Below are 14,990 nucleotides of genomic sequence, written 5' to 3' on the forward strand. Positions count from 1 at the left end.
AGCATTATCTTGAGTTATAGTTTTTTAAAAAGAAATCTAAAATTCTAATCACTTGAAATCAGAGTCACCAAATCCTCCTAGGATCTTTGTTTATGTAAGTACATATATTTTTACTTGGTTATAGTGAGTGCTTACATGAAAGTTCAGGTTCCACCTTTTTCACTGTACTTTAGCTTCTGAGACCCTTTCCAGTTCTCAGAGTCTGTGGTTATTTTAAATATGCCTTTGCATATGACACCATGGTCCATATACTTGACTTTTTTTTAATAGCTAAGTAGTCTTTTTCCTTATACAGTTTCCTCATGGGCATTTTAGTTTTCAGTTTTTTCCTACTCTAAATGGTGAAACTATAAACTTTTTAATAATTTTTTTCCTTTTGAGTTATTTCCCTAGTGTTATATTCCTCATGGAGGAATTGCTGGGCCAAAGAGTATAAATAATTTTATAGTTCATAGGATTAATCAGAGCTAGTTTGCTTAGAGGTTGTCAAGTCCAGCCCTCTTATTTTAAAGATGAGGGAACAGAGGCCCAGTGAGGGTGAGTGACTTGTCCAGTTCACACAGCTAGTAAATATCAGAGGTAGGATTTGAGGTAGGATCAGAGGTAGGATTTCTTACTCCAAATAGTGCGCTTTAGCCATGACCCCATTTTACTGTGCCACTAGCAGTATATAATTTCCCTGAGATCTCTTTCAACTTTGGGTTTTATTATGATTTTTTTTTTTGCTTTTTGGAGTGATTTGCCCAAGGTCACATGGGTAGTAAGTGTTAAGTGTCTGAGGCTGGATTTGAACTCAGGTCCTCCTGACTCCAGGGTTGGTGCTCTATTCACTGTGCCACCTAGCCGCCCCTCAACTTTGGGTTTTAATAGTTGTATTAAATGGAGGCATTCTTTTCCACTAACATCCTACTCAAATGCTTGATAGTGGTATGGAAGTGACTTGGGGCCCTTCAAGGTTGTACCTGTAGAGCAAGAAGTCCTGGTAATATCTATTAAACTGGAAAGTCTTTAAGTATCTGACCTTGTAGCCTTTGGACTATTTCTCTTCCCCTAAAACTAGCCCAGCTAAGTTCAGAACTACTCATCTTCTGATGATAGTGTCCAAAGCTGAGAATGATAGCCCAAAAACTAAGGTAAAAAAAGGTCATGATCTAGATGAAGGGAGGTTATACCCATACCTGTCAATCACAGGATCCTTGATGTGTAATGGTAACATTTAATTGTCAGGAAAGCTGTGCCTTTTTTTTTTTTTTTTTTTTGGTTTGCAATATTTGCTATTTCTGTGTAAGTTGTGTTTTGGGAGGTTGAGAGGCTTAGAGACAGTGTTTGATAGAAAGATCTGGTCAGGCCGCCTAATTTCTCCCAGTGGCTTATCTACAGTCTCAGATGTGATCTAATGGTCCTTTTCTATTAGTGTAAATTGTGTTCGTATCCTTTGACCATTTATCCAATATAGGTTATTCACCCTTACTTATTTTCTTTTCAAACACAAATAGATCATGTAGATGTAACTAGGTTGAAAAAGGTGTTTAAGAAAAATACGTAGATCAAATTTTTATTATCATCCTATTTTAATTGTACTAATGAAGTTTTCTACTTCAGGAAGTACACTATTAAATCCTTTGTAAAGCTAATGATCACTCTATAATTGATCGTTTATCTACCTTCACATTTTCACTTACCAGGTTTACTTAACCAGTGGATGGAAAATACTGTCCACTAGAGGGAACTGTGTATTCATGTTAAAATAAAAGTATTTTCAGGTTCCTTTGGAAACATGAGTTCCAGGAATGTATAAGTACCAGAATTAAGGATTTTAGAAAGAGAGTATCAAAGACAATAAGAAAAAAACCCTTAATTTAAAATCTCTCCTCAAGAGGAATAAGATTAATTCTCTTTCTGTAATATGGTAGTGTCTTATTAATTTTAAAGACCTACCCCAAAGGAGTTGTTTTAATGTATTAGCTTGGGAACAATTAAACTTTTACCCTCTAAAGTAATATCTATGATGCTCATTACTAATTTATCATACTTAAGGCCTTTCATAGTGTAATCATACCATAGTTGAAAGGCTGCTTGATTTGGTGACACAATCCAGGTTTAAATCATCTGCCACTTACTCCTTTATGCTATTGGGCTAGACACTTATTCTGTGGCTTTCAATTTACTCATCTGTAAAATGTAGGGCCTATACCAAGACTTTGGTCAGTGACATTACTATTGAATTTGGAGTGGCACATTCTCCTTTTTCTTTAAATTAAACCTTGTCGTCTTTTGACTATTCATACTGGAACCTCTCTGTCATCTGGAACTGCTGATTCTGTACCTCCAATATTTGACAAAATGAAGAAAAGTTACTAGTCATCTCATAAAATGCCTCTTGATAAGAGGATAGGTGAGATTGAAATTTGGAGAAAGCAGATGGCAGAGTAGCCCTAGATTTAGATAAAGAATAAGAAGTGATAGTGATCCTTGATCCTACCTTTTCTTTCTTTTAAGGACGCCATCTTATTTCTGGTCATCCAGCTCAAAATCTTGGTGTCATCTTTGATTCTTTCTTCTCCCTCATCTAGTCATTTGCCAAGTACTAACTCTCTTGCACAGTATCTCTCCTATTCCCATAGTGTATCCCCCATCTCTCATCTTTTACCCTTCTTTCTCCTTACCATAGTTTAGTCCCTTATCACCTACTATCTAGTCCACTCTAATAGTCCTCTAATTGTTCTCCTTGATCCCAGTTTCTCCCCTTTCCAATCTACCTTCTGTACTAATTGGTCTTCAGAGTGGTCACAGGGCCAGGCCATGAGAGATGTATAAGCAACAAGTTAGAACGTAGAAAGATGCACTGTAATCTATTTTCCCCTTGATATAGCCTATCATAGTATTTGTCTCCAGTACAACAATACCACCTCTTATCCTTCCAGTTCCTTCTTCTCTGTGTAAGTTCCCAGACTCCTCTTCACTTCCACCCTCCTTTGCCAGGAGTCAGACCTTTAGTGACCTTAGAATCTAACCCCAGCTAGGGTACCCACAGCAGCAGCTTTGATGGTACCATTGGGAAAATTATCTTCCCCTCAGTATGTCTACCTCTGGTTCACAAACCTCTCTTATTCTAAACTTCTCTGTTACACTTGATAAAACAGCCATTCTTCTTGGCATCCAAGTTCATAACTTTGGTATCCTCAACTTTTCACTCTCCCTCACTGTACATATCCATTCAGTTGCCAAATCTTATAATTCCATATCTCTCATATTTGTCTGCTTCTCTCACTTCACAACCCTAGTTCAGACCCTTCTCTCCTCCAATCTGTATTGTTCCAGTGGCCTCCAAATTGATTTCCTACCTCAACTCTTTCTTTCTAATCCATCCTACACATACCTGCCAAAGTGATTTTCCTGAAGGGAAAGTTTGACCATGTCATCCTCCTACTCAAACTCCAAGTGCTCCCTGTTGACTCTAGGATCAAATACTTTTTGTTCTAGGTTCATCTAAGATTGTTTCATAAAAGCCTTTCTTGATTTGTAACCTTTGTATAAAGCAGGTGCTTAATAAATACTGAATTACTAAATTTATAGGAAAATTACTTTAAATTGTCTGGAATAGGAACTGCTAGTATGACTTTCCTTTTAAAAATTGAAGTGGTTTTAGGAATAAATTGCACTTAAACAGAAAAAAAATAAGTGTGTTGTAGTCAATTCCCACCCCTATCTCCCAGGTCCAAATATTTATGATTATCTGTGATAATTGATGTTGTTTTAACTCACAACAGGGTGCTGATACCTTTAAGGCTAAAATTAATATTGAAGTTCAGATGGCTTCGGAGCTAGCTATAGCTGCAATTGAAAGAAATGGTGGTGTGATTACTACAGCGTTTTATGATCCAAGAAGCCTGGGTAAGTTTCATCTGTTGTTTTCCTCCTCTTCCCTTCATAATAGATGCCCAGTGCCATATGTCACATGTCTCTTTAAACCCTGAACATAAGAAACTGCTACTGGTTTACTTGTATTTGTAACATGGGAATAACACCTTATTATATTCTACTATGGAGAAATAACACGGACATGGGTAAGTCAATATAAAATATGTACAAAGTAATTTCAGGGGAAGGGGATCACTGATAATTGTGCAAGTTAGAATAAGGCCTAAACTAGGAGCTGTCATATGACATGAACCTTGAAGGGAACTACCGGTAGATGTTCCAAGCCCCATGTTTGATTTTTGTAGTTGTCTCTTTGCTTGTTGTTCAGTCGTGTCTGACTCTTCATGAGCCCATTTGGGGTTTTCTTGGCAGAGACGCTGGACTGGTTTGCCATTTCCCTCTCCTGCTCGTTTTACAGATGAGTCTTCCTAATTCCAGGCCCAGCACCTAGTGCTGCCTGCACTGTGGCTCCACCTGCCTGCCCATGAAAGCTCTTTTTTAGGTATCAAGTTGTTTGCCATCACTTTCTAGTAAGTCAGCTTGTTTTAAGTTGAACAATTTACTTAGATTATTATAAAAATCCTTATGTCCCCATAATTCTTCTAGTTAGGCTTCTAAACTAGAGATTACTGAGGAATTTAATTAAGACTTTTTGTATGTTGCTTTTTCACAATAAACCTACAGCTTTTCCAGCCTCTTACTTATTTTTTTACAGCATTTATTTCCCTAAACTTTTCGGGGTATAACAGACTTTTCAGCTCTGCCTCTTCTTATTGATGATCTTGAGCAAATCACTTAACATCTCTAGACTTCATTTTCCTTACCTGAAAAGTGAAGGGGTTGGTCTTGTTGACATTAGAAGTCCGTTCCATTTTCTATCCTGTGGCATTGGTCCTAGGTTAATGGTGACTATAAATGAGACTCAAGTCATATAAAAATAAGACCTACTCTTTTTGTTTGTTTTAAAATTTTAATTTTACATATTAGGTATTTTTCTTTTTTTATTAATTTATTTTTAAACTTAAATATTAAAACAAATACACAATAGGAAAAGAAAAAAGAAACATTGTAAACTTACTTGCAAAATAAGAAAAAAAGCAGTCATTTGCACATCAGAATGTAAGAGAAGATTCAAAATACACAGCAATAAATTTCCATTTCAAGAAAGCCTACATAATAAATACTACACATTATATTCAGAGCTGTCCATCTTGTCTTTGCTTTTTTTGTAAGTTTTTTCGTTCTCTGCTGTGCACTTTTTATTTTATTCTTTTTTCCCCCCTTATTCCCCGCCCTTTCCCCAAGAAAGCTACAATTAAGCATGGATATACATATACTTAGATATCTGTAATCATACTCATAATAGACACATACATTCATATGCATCTGTGTACGACTGTACTATATTTGTTTGTCTTCTGTTTCTCTGAGGGTGGATAACATCTTCCTTTTCCAATTGGTTGACTTTCTTTTCATAATGTTGTTTTTCTTGGATTGTTCTTTTTTTTTTTTTTTTAATTTTCCCTCGATCTCATTTTATTTTTAGTCTTTTTTAAGTTCTTCTATGAGTTCTTTTTTTTTTTGGAGGGGGGAAGGCAGGGCAATTGGGGTTAAGTAACTTGCCCAAGGTCACATGACTAGTAAGGGTTAAGTGTCTGAGGTTGGATTTGAACTGAGGTCCTCCTGACTCCTGGGCCAGTGCTCTATTCACTGTGCCACATAGCTGCCCCTTTGAATTTTTTTGGGCAAGTGATCATTTGATTTTACTCTTTGGGGTAGGAGAGGCTTTTTTTTGCTTCAGTACCCTCCTTTAAAGATGAATCCCAGTCTTCCCTAGTCCATAGTATTTTTCTGTTGTTGTATTCTTTCTCCTTTGCCTACTCATTTTGTTTTTTTTATTTGTAGAAGTGTATTATTATAATCACTTCTAGTCCTAGGGTATGGGTGATGGTACCTCTGGCCTCAGATCCTCCTTCAGTTCTACCCTCTGGTCTTGAGCCCCAAACCAAGAACCCTCCTGTAAGTGCCCACAGCCAGCTGTGTCCCTGCTCCACTGTTTTTGCTAGTTCCTTCTCACCCTGGGCAAAACCTCAACAGCACAGCTGGGTCTGGCATCCCTTATCACTAGAGGTTCCCTTAATCTTCTCCTGCTCAGATGCCCAACTTCCCACACTGTCTGGGAGGTGAAAATTCCCGTGGCTGGGGCCAAGACTGCCTCCCAACACAGCCGGCCCCAGGGTTTACTGTTTCAGTGGAACTATCCTGGAGGTGTTTACTCTTCAAGGAACCAAACCCTAGTGCTGGGATTTTTCTTTGGATCTTCCCTAGTTGTCCCAAGAGGACCACTGTTCTGCCACAATTCTTTTTATTTTTATGGCTCTTGTGTTCACCCTGAGAGGCACTATTTTGTCTTGTTTGTGGGGGAAATCTGGAGAGCTTGGAATTTTCTGACCTATTTCATCATCTTTCCAGAATCCTCTTTCAAGCATTTTTTTTTTTAAAGCAATTGGGGTTAAGTAACTTGCTCAAGGTTGTACACGGCCAGTTATTATTTCTGGGTGTGGTGCTGAGTATCTGAGCCCGGATTTGATCCAGGTCTTCTCAACACTGGAGCCGGTGCTCTTACTCGCTGAGCCACCTGGCTGCCCCTAAGCAATCGGGGTTAAGTAACTTGCTCAAGGTTACACGGCCAGGTGTTTCTGGGTGGGTACTAAGTGTCTGAGCCCGGGATTCGATCTCCAGGTCTTCTCAACACTGGAGCCGGTGCTCTTACTCGCTGTGCTACCTGGCCGCCCCTTTCAAGCATTTTTCAATTAAGAAAAATTTATCTTCTTTCCCTTTCTCCCCACCTTCTTGTTCCCCCAATTCCCCATCAAAAGAAGCTTTAAGAAATATAGTCAAGAAAACAAATTTCCAGGTTGGCCATGTCCAAAGATGTTTGTTTCATTTTGCATATTGAGTCCATCACATCTCTGTCAGGAGGTAGATAAACTTACTCCTTTTAAAACTTTTTTCTTTTTTTACTGCTTTTTGGAGGGGGGAAAGGCAGGGCAATTGGGGTTAAGTGACTTGTCCAAGGTCACACAGCTAGTAAGTGTTAAGTGTCTGAGGTTGGATTTGAACTTAGGTCCTCCTGACTTCAGATCCAGTGCTCTATTCACTGTGTCACCTAGCCGCACCCCTAAAACCCTTTTTCATCTGCTGCAAAGTGTGCATTTAAATACTGTTGTTTAATGATGGTCTTTGGAAGGTAGATTACCCAGTTATGTTTGCTTACTTGAAGTAAGTATTAAACAGAAGCAGTCAGTGTTAAATTTATTCTTAATTTTCTTGGCATGGAAAGAGGAATTAAAGAAAATTTGTAGCTTATAAAAGAAGCTAGTGATCTACATATCTAATATTTTTATCTCTCTTTTTAAAATAGAGATTCTCTGCAAACCTGTTCCATTTTTTCTTCGTGGAAAACCTATTCCCAAGCGAATGCTCCCACCTGAAGAATTGGTGCCATACTACACTGATGCTAGGAACCGTGGCTACCTGGCAGATCCAGCCCAGTTTCCTGAAGCAAGACTTGAACTAGCCAAGAAATATGGTTACATTTTACCTGACATCACTAAGGATGAACTCTTCAAAATGCTGGGTACTCGAAAGGATCCGAGGCAGATTTTCTTTGGTCTTGCTCCAGGTTGGGTAGTAAATATGGCTGAAAAGAAAATCTTGAAGCCCACAGATGAAAACCTCCTTAAATACTATAGCTCATAAATTCTAAACTTAGAGAAAAAAGTAGTCTCAGGAATACTGGAAAAATGAGCCTAGAACGCTCATAGTTTCTTGTTTCGTTTTCATGTTCCGCCAGACTCAAAATGTTGGGTGCTGGGTTATGGCATAATTCCTTTTTCCTTTTTCTTTTTTAATAGATAAAATAAAAATAAAATGTCTATGAGAAACTATATTGAACAAAACTAAAGTCTGTGAACCATGAGGAAACATACACAAACCCTCTTTTGCAAAATAAGCTGGAGATCACACATGTATCCTGAATGCTTTTAAGCAGTCAGAAGAAATTATTTACTCAGAAATTTTCTTGCACACCTCATTTTGTTCTTTTCACCAATGCATATCATAGGGTATGTTTATATCAAGTGTCATTGACCTGTAGGCTGATTTAGCAGGGATTCAAGCACCTGAAGGGAAAATAAGCCTCTATTAGTCTGTGAGATAAATTCCAACTCTGGCAATTGGAGGTCAAAGTTTGAGTTTTAATTTAGGAAAATTCATATCATTAGAGTTGATATACACTAGTGTGCACAGTATTTGTAGAAATTTTTTCTCTTGTCGACCTTTTCACTGCTGATAAAACTATAACACAAATTTTAAGTGGCAGACCAAACAAACAGTAAAATGTGGAGACAGTGCAGAATGATTGAATTTTTTGTTCAGTATAGTGTCCATTGTCTAAAAATGACAAAATTCTTAAAGTGTTTTTTGCATACTCGTCTGGTGAATTTTTCTAGTATGGGGATTACTTTGTCAGTCTTAGCTTGCAAGTTTAAAACAAGGCTAACATAACGTGATACTATAATGCCTTCCCTTAGGGGAGAATGGAACTTTTCCGAAGTTCCATTTTTGAAGTACTTAGTAGTTACCTTATTTTTTTATACCTTCTTTTCTCAACTTTCTGACATATTCTTTGACTTGAAAATTTTATGCTAGTAATTTTAAACCATTTACCCTCTAGGGTAAATGTAAACTAAGGCATCACTTTAAAAGTATTGACTGAGGCTGAAAAGAAAACATAATTGCTTTTCAATTATTTGCACAGAAATTAACTTCCCTATTGCATCCTGTTCTACATCCTTTTATAAAGTATGAAACTTTAAATTGCAAGAGATACCTTTTAATTCTTTGAAAAGCAGACTTTTGCATCCAATTTTGGTTATTTGCTACCTTCCCTTATTTGTGCTGTTATGGTTTCTCTTTTTTATGAATCAATTGACAATTGTATTTTCTGGAGGTTATGGTCCTGCTCCAACAGGAAAGGTTTTTAATTGGAAGTAAAGAAGGAAGTTAGTCACCTAAACGAAGACCAAAACAAAAGTGTTTATGCCATGTAGCGATCTTAGAATGTATACTCTGGATCCCCTGTTTGAGACAGAATGATCAAGTTATTCCTAGTAATAGTGATATTAAAAAAATCATAACCAAATGGATGGACATACTTTGTTATGGTCGCCTTAAGAGGCCTACAGGTGAAAGGGAAACCCAAATAGAATGACAACTCAGAGAATGAAAACAGGAAACAGATGTCTGGTAATGTCTGGTGATGGGATAGCACTTATTCACTAAATGTGAGTTTAGTCACCAGACAGCTGTATCCTGACCTTAAAGTTATAATACTGCAGATACCACCACGCCAAAACAGCCACGTTCCACAAAATCCGGCTATTCTCTTTGACAAAGGTAATCCTTAGATCACTGTACCTCACTGGGACACTTATGGGTACTTGAGTTACAGCAGAGTTGGTTTGTTTCCCAAGGTTTTTTCCCCCTAGTTTACAGGTGCAACATTTCTATATTATTTTGCCTGTGAGCAGAAAGGATAATAGGGAGACATAAAGGATTTCCTGTTAGTTAATTTATCTTATTAGTCATGCAAGTGCCCTGGCAACCTAAGAATCAAAGCACAAGGAAGTTTATCTGCAAACTTTCTTCTTTGGGAGTCAAATCTGTATGTAGTTGTCTTTCATCTCCACAGCATTTTTGCAATGCAAATAGGCTCTTTGTGTCTGTGACCTGGAGTACTAGTGTTAAGAATGCTCTTGAAGGTGGTTTTTTTTAAGACTCCATAGAGAAATGATTACTTTGGACTTCCTGTTGTTAGTTTTTTTTTTTTAATGTTACTGTTCATTCTATAGAAAATGAACTGGCCTTGCCATAACAGGAAAAATACTTGTCAGATAACAGGGTAAAGCAGCTTAATTTCTGCCAGAGTGTTGTCAGAGAAGATTTTGTTTTCCATTGGTGTCAATTATTATTGAAAAGCCCAGGAAAGCTGTGTTTTTGAGCGACATCCTGAATTGTTCATTTAATGTTTTTTTGGTAGTCAGCATTCAGATTGTAAAAGAATGCTAAGATCTCCTGAGGGTATGAAGGAAATATATTTTAAAATCTGTTATTTTCCAATAGGACTTGTTAAGATCTTAAATATTATAGTGGCAGCATGGTAGAAAAGCATCACATTCGTTTAGTTTCTGATTTTGAAGCTTGTTCTACATTTCTCTTGTCTTATAAAAGAACACTACTGGGGTGGCCAGGTAGCAACAGCAAGTAAGAGCACCGGCTCCAGTGTCGGGATGACCTGGGATCAAATCCGGGCTCAGACACTTAGCACCCACGCAGAAACACCTGGCTCTGTAACCTTGAGCAAGTTACTTAACCCTGATTGCTTTAAAAAAAAAAAAAAAGAGACCACTACCCTGAAGATCTTTGAGGTTTGAGAATCAATTCAATTAGGTCTGAAAGCATGGGTAAATGTGCACTTTCTTAAAATGAGATATGTAATTGCAGGGCATTTATTGTTAAGAAAATATACATAGGCAGAAATGAAACTTGGAATTGGATTCAGTTTAAAGAACAGATAAACTTTCTCTTCCCCATGGATACAAGTTTAATATAATTTAAACTAATTTCGTGCCTCCCAGCAGCAATCCTCAATTCATTTCAATTTAAAAAACATTTATTGACTCACTGTTATGTTCAAGATACTGGCAGGGGCTATGGTGTAAAGATAAAAAGTGATGGTTTTGGAGCAGGTAGGTGGCACAGTGAATAGAGCACCGGCCCTGAAGTCAGGAGTACCCGAGTTCAAATTCAGCCCCAGCCACTTGACACTTAATTAGCTGTGTGACCTTGGGCAAGTCACTTAACCCCAATTACCTTGCCTTCCCAGCTCCAAAAAAAAAAAGTAATGGTCTTCCTCCAGAATTTAGTCTAACTGGAGATAGAAGGTGTAACATGTACACAAATAATTATGAATGTAATAAGGGCAAAAGTGAGATCCAGATAAAGTTCTTCAAGAAAATTTGGAGAGGGAGTGATCGCTTGCAGTAAGTGGGAGATAAAGAAGGCTTTGTGAAGGATAACAGCTGAGCTGGGCCATGAAGAAATAATTTTAGGGAAAGATGAATTTCTGAGTATCATCCTGAATTTTGGAGCACTCAAACTTAGCGGTCAACTGAAACTATGAAGAGAGTCCTGTCATCTCCACTCTTCAGAATTTCTCAGCATTATTGTTCCTTCTCAGTTCCTTCCCAGTGGTCACAGGAAAGCTGCCTTCTAATCACTAGGAGTAATATCTCTACCTTCACTGTTGATCCCATTCTCTCCCACTGTTCCCTAGGATCTTACCCTAACAGTCATTCCATCTCATATATTTTTAATCTCTCTCTTCCACTGGTTTTTTTCCCATATACTTAAAAACATGACAATCTCCTCAACCTTTTGGCCATCTCCAGCTTCTATCCAATTTCTCTCTTTCCCTTCAATGTCAGACTTTTTAAAAAAGTTGCCTATGGCTCAATTTACAGAATACTAGATGAAGTAAAGGAAAAAGGAAGCTCAGGAAAGGACCTCGAGTCTTCACGAGATGATAGCGTGCCAGGCCAGGAGTCAGGAAGATTCATCTTCTTGAATTCAAATCTGGCTTTAGACACTAGCTATGTGACCTTAGGCAAGTCACTTAACCCTATTTGCCTCAGTTTCCTCATCTGTAAAATGAGTTGGAGAAGGAAGTGGCAAACCACTCCAGTATCTCTGCCAGAAAAATCCCAAATGGGGTCATAAAGTGTCTGATATGACCAAAAACAACTGAACAACAACATTGAAGGTATCCAGTGTTCTCTTACTATTTTTTCTCCTGTTGTAGTTTTCTGTTCCTTGATCATCTTTTAGGAAACCCTTTGCAAACAAGAATCCTTACTATTACATACCTGACGACTGGTCATCCAAACCTTGCTTTAAGAACTCTAGCAAGTGGAAACCCACTTCCTCTGAAATAAGCTGTTCCATTTGGGGAAAGCTCTAATTCTTAAGATAGTTTTCCATGCTTTAAGTCCAAATGGACATCCTTTTGATTTCTATCCATTGTGCTTCCCCATGGGAATAAAAGTTGAATATAAATCAAACTTAATAGTCCTGCCCCATGGGATCCAGGAAGACAAATACCCCACTTCATGTGATAGCCTTTCAAATACTTGAACACTCACATTACCCTCTAGGTCTCTTCTGCAGGCTAAACATTTCTAATTCTTTCAGCTGATCTTCATACTGCATGACCTCTGGACCCTTCGACTGAGTTGCCCTTCTCTGGACACTAAAGCTTATAAAACTTCCTAAAATCGATTGCAGGTTTGATCTGATCAGGACAGAGCATATCCATATAATCACCACTCTAGTCCTATACACTAAGTCTCTTTTTGTAGTCTAACATTGCATTAAGTTTCTTGGTAGCCACTGTGTTGATTCCCTTATTGATCTTTCAGCACACTATAACCCCCCAGAGATTTTTCTTATGCCATGTTAACCAGTCTTGCCTTCCCTATCTTATAGAGCTGATTTTTTTTAACTCAAGTGGAAAATTTTACATTCATCCTTAAAAAATTTTATCTTATTTGGCCAAATATTCTCCTGTTCATATCTTTCTGAATTCTGACTACCATCGAGGGTTTTAGCTTGTGTTGTCTGCAAATTGACGAACCATCTCTGCCTTTTAGATATTAAGAAAAATGTTTAATTAGGGCCAAGCACAGATCCTTAGGGAACTCCACCAGTGACACTGTAAGTTGGCAATGAATCACTGACTACTCTTTGGGTCCAAACCATTCACCCATTCCTCCTAAATGTGCTGTCATCTAACCAGTATCTCCTCCAATCTTGTCTACAACAGTAGCATGAAATACATTAAGTGCTGTGCCAAAACCTAGAAAAAAGTATGTTGAAAGCATTCTCTGATCTACCAGTTTAGATATCTTGTCAACCTTATTTGCCTCAGTTTCCTCATCTGTAAAATGAGCTGGAGAAGGAAATGGCAAATCATTTTAGTTTGTGTGTATTTTAATTTTTGTTTAATATTTTTTAAAATAATTTTTTATTTTTTGTTCCAGCTTTGACATACACACACCAACAAACTTATACAAACAAAAAAGATTTTATATGAAACCATATCTACTATGTCTAGCTTATTTAGAAAAAAAAAAATATATATATATATAATGGGGGTTGCTAGGTGGCACAGTGAATAGAGCACCGGCCCTGGAGTCAGGAGGACATGAGTTCAAATCCGACCTCAGACACTTGACACATTTATTAACTGTGTAACTTTGGGCAAGTCACTTAATCCCAATTGCCCTCCAAAAAGCAAAACATATATATGTATAATGTAGTCAGTATGATAGTCTTCAAAGCTGACTAGCTTGTTTGTCTCTCTGAACTATTTACTGTGCATTTAAAAAAATGCATCAAAGAACCATCTTTTCTTTTTTCTTTGCATCACCATTATTAATTCTCCTTTAACTTTGCGAATCCTCCCCCAGTTTTAAAAAAATAAAACCCTGCCTTGTAACAAATGAGTACAGTAATGGAAAACAAATGCTAATATTGGCCATATCTGAAAAAAAAAAGGTACATTCTGTGCCTTAGAGGTCCATTGCTTTTCTGTCAGGAAGTGGGGGGTAGCATGCTTGATTGTCAGTTGTCTGTAGAAGTGGTCATTGCATTGATCAGAGTTCTTAAGTCATTTGAATGTTTTATTGATTTTTTTTTTTTATAACACAGACATTTCTGGATATATTTCGCCTACTCCCACTTCCTTGTAACAACAAAAAAGATGATTAAGCAAAATTAAGACAATATAGCCACTGTATCTGATGATGTAGGCAACATTTTGTCCTTGTAATCTCTTGCGTCTCTGCTGGAAGGTAGGAGCTTATGTTCATTAACTGTTAGCTGAAATCACTTGATTTTTCAGTTGCTCAGGGTTAAGGTTCCTTTTAGTATGCAATTAATTTACATGACGAGTCATTTGCAATATTCTTTTGGTTCAGCTTATTTCGTTATGAATCGGTTGTCACAAATCTCATCCATTTCAGTTCCTCATATATTATAATTTGCTGCACATTCATTCCATTAATAAGCTGTAGCTCACTCTACCATTTCCCAGTTACTGGCACTTTCTTTATTTCTGGTTCTTTGCTACCACAAAGTGCCTTTATGAATGTTGTGGTAGCTCTTGGACTTTGCTGATATTTAAATAGTGGGATCATAGGGTCAAATGATGTTTTACAAGTTGCTTTTGATGTTACCACTTATTAAATTATATGTTTGGAGTTATTTATTAAAATATTAATTTATTACTGTGTGCTAGGTAGGCATTGCAATAAGTGCTAGGAGTACATAGAAAAACAAACAACAATAAACCCATCTCCTCGCAGAGAGCTTCCGTTTTAATAGGGGAAATAATGTCAATAACTAGGTACGAAGAAGACAGAGAGAATAGATGAATGTCATCTGAAAAGCGAAGGGTAGCGGTGGGATGGGCTGGGAACGGTCTCCGGCAAAAAATGGAGTTTGAGCTGAGTCTGGAAGGAATCCAGGGCACCTAAGAGGCAGTCCATTCTAGGCATAGAGCTTAGCCAGTGTAAAAGCACGGAGTGCCATGTTTGAGCTTCAGGTAGGCCAGCTTAGCTGCATTATAGAGTGTATGGAGGAGAATGGGGTGTGGGAAGACAGGTAAGGTAAGAAGGGGCCAGGTTATGAAGAGCATCAAAAGCTAAGCAGAGTTTTATTTAATTCTGAAGGTAATAGGGGGCTCCTGGAGCTCATTAGAGGTGGAAGGAGGGAAGGTCAGGGAAGTTTTAACATAGACCTGACCTTTAAACAAGAATCACCTTGGCAGAAGAACAGAAGATGGATGGTAGTAGAGACTTGAGGTATAGAAGAAAGACCAATGACAAGATTATCATCGTAGACTCAAAGTGATTAGGGGCTAAATCGGGGTGGTGGCTGTTCATTTT

General features: G+C 37.7%; 1 protein-coding gene across 1 annotated transcript in view; it reads left to right on the forward strand.

Annotated features, from left to right (window-relative positions):
* Nucleotides 1-7,871, forward strand: part of MRPL15 (mitochondrial ribosomal protein L15) — an 11,161-nt gene extending 3,290 nt beyond the window's left edge. Inside the window, exons 4-5 of the mRNA XM_069099945.1 lie at nucleotides 3,771-3,894; nucleotides 7,346-7,871. Of these exons, the coding sequence (XP_068956046.1) occupies nucleotides 3,771-3,894; nucleotides 7,346-7,683 (462 nt within the window). The 3' untranslated portion in view covers nucleotides 7,684-7,871. The remainder of the gene's footprint in view (nucleotides 1-3,770; nucleotides 3,895-7,345) is intronic.
* Nucleotides 7,872-14,990: the final 7,119 nt, after the last annotated feature.

The sequence above is a fragment of the Petaurus breviceps genome, unplaced genomic scaffold, assembly GCF_028583685.1.
Source record: "Petaurus breviceps papuanus isolate PSGF00001 unplaced genomic scaffold, PetGlider_PUasm1.0 38, whole genome shotgun sequence".
In the NCBI taxonomy this organism is placed as follows: domain Eukaryota; kingdom Metazoa; phylum Chordata; class Mammalia; order Diprotodontia; family Petauridae; genus Petaurus; species Petaurus breviceps.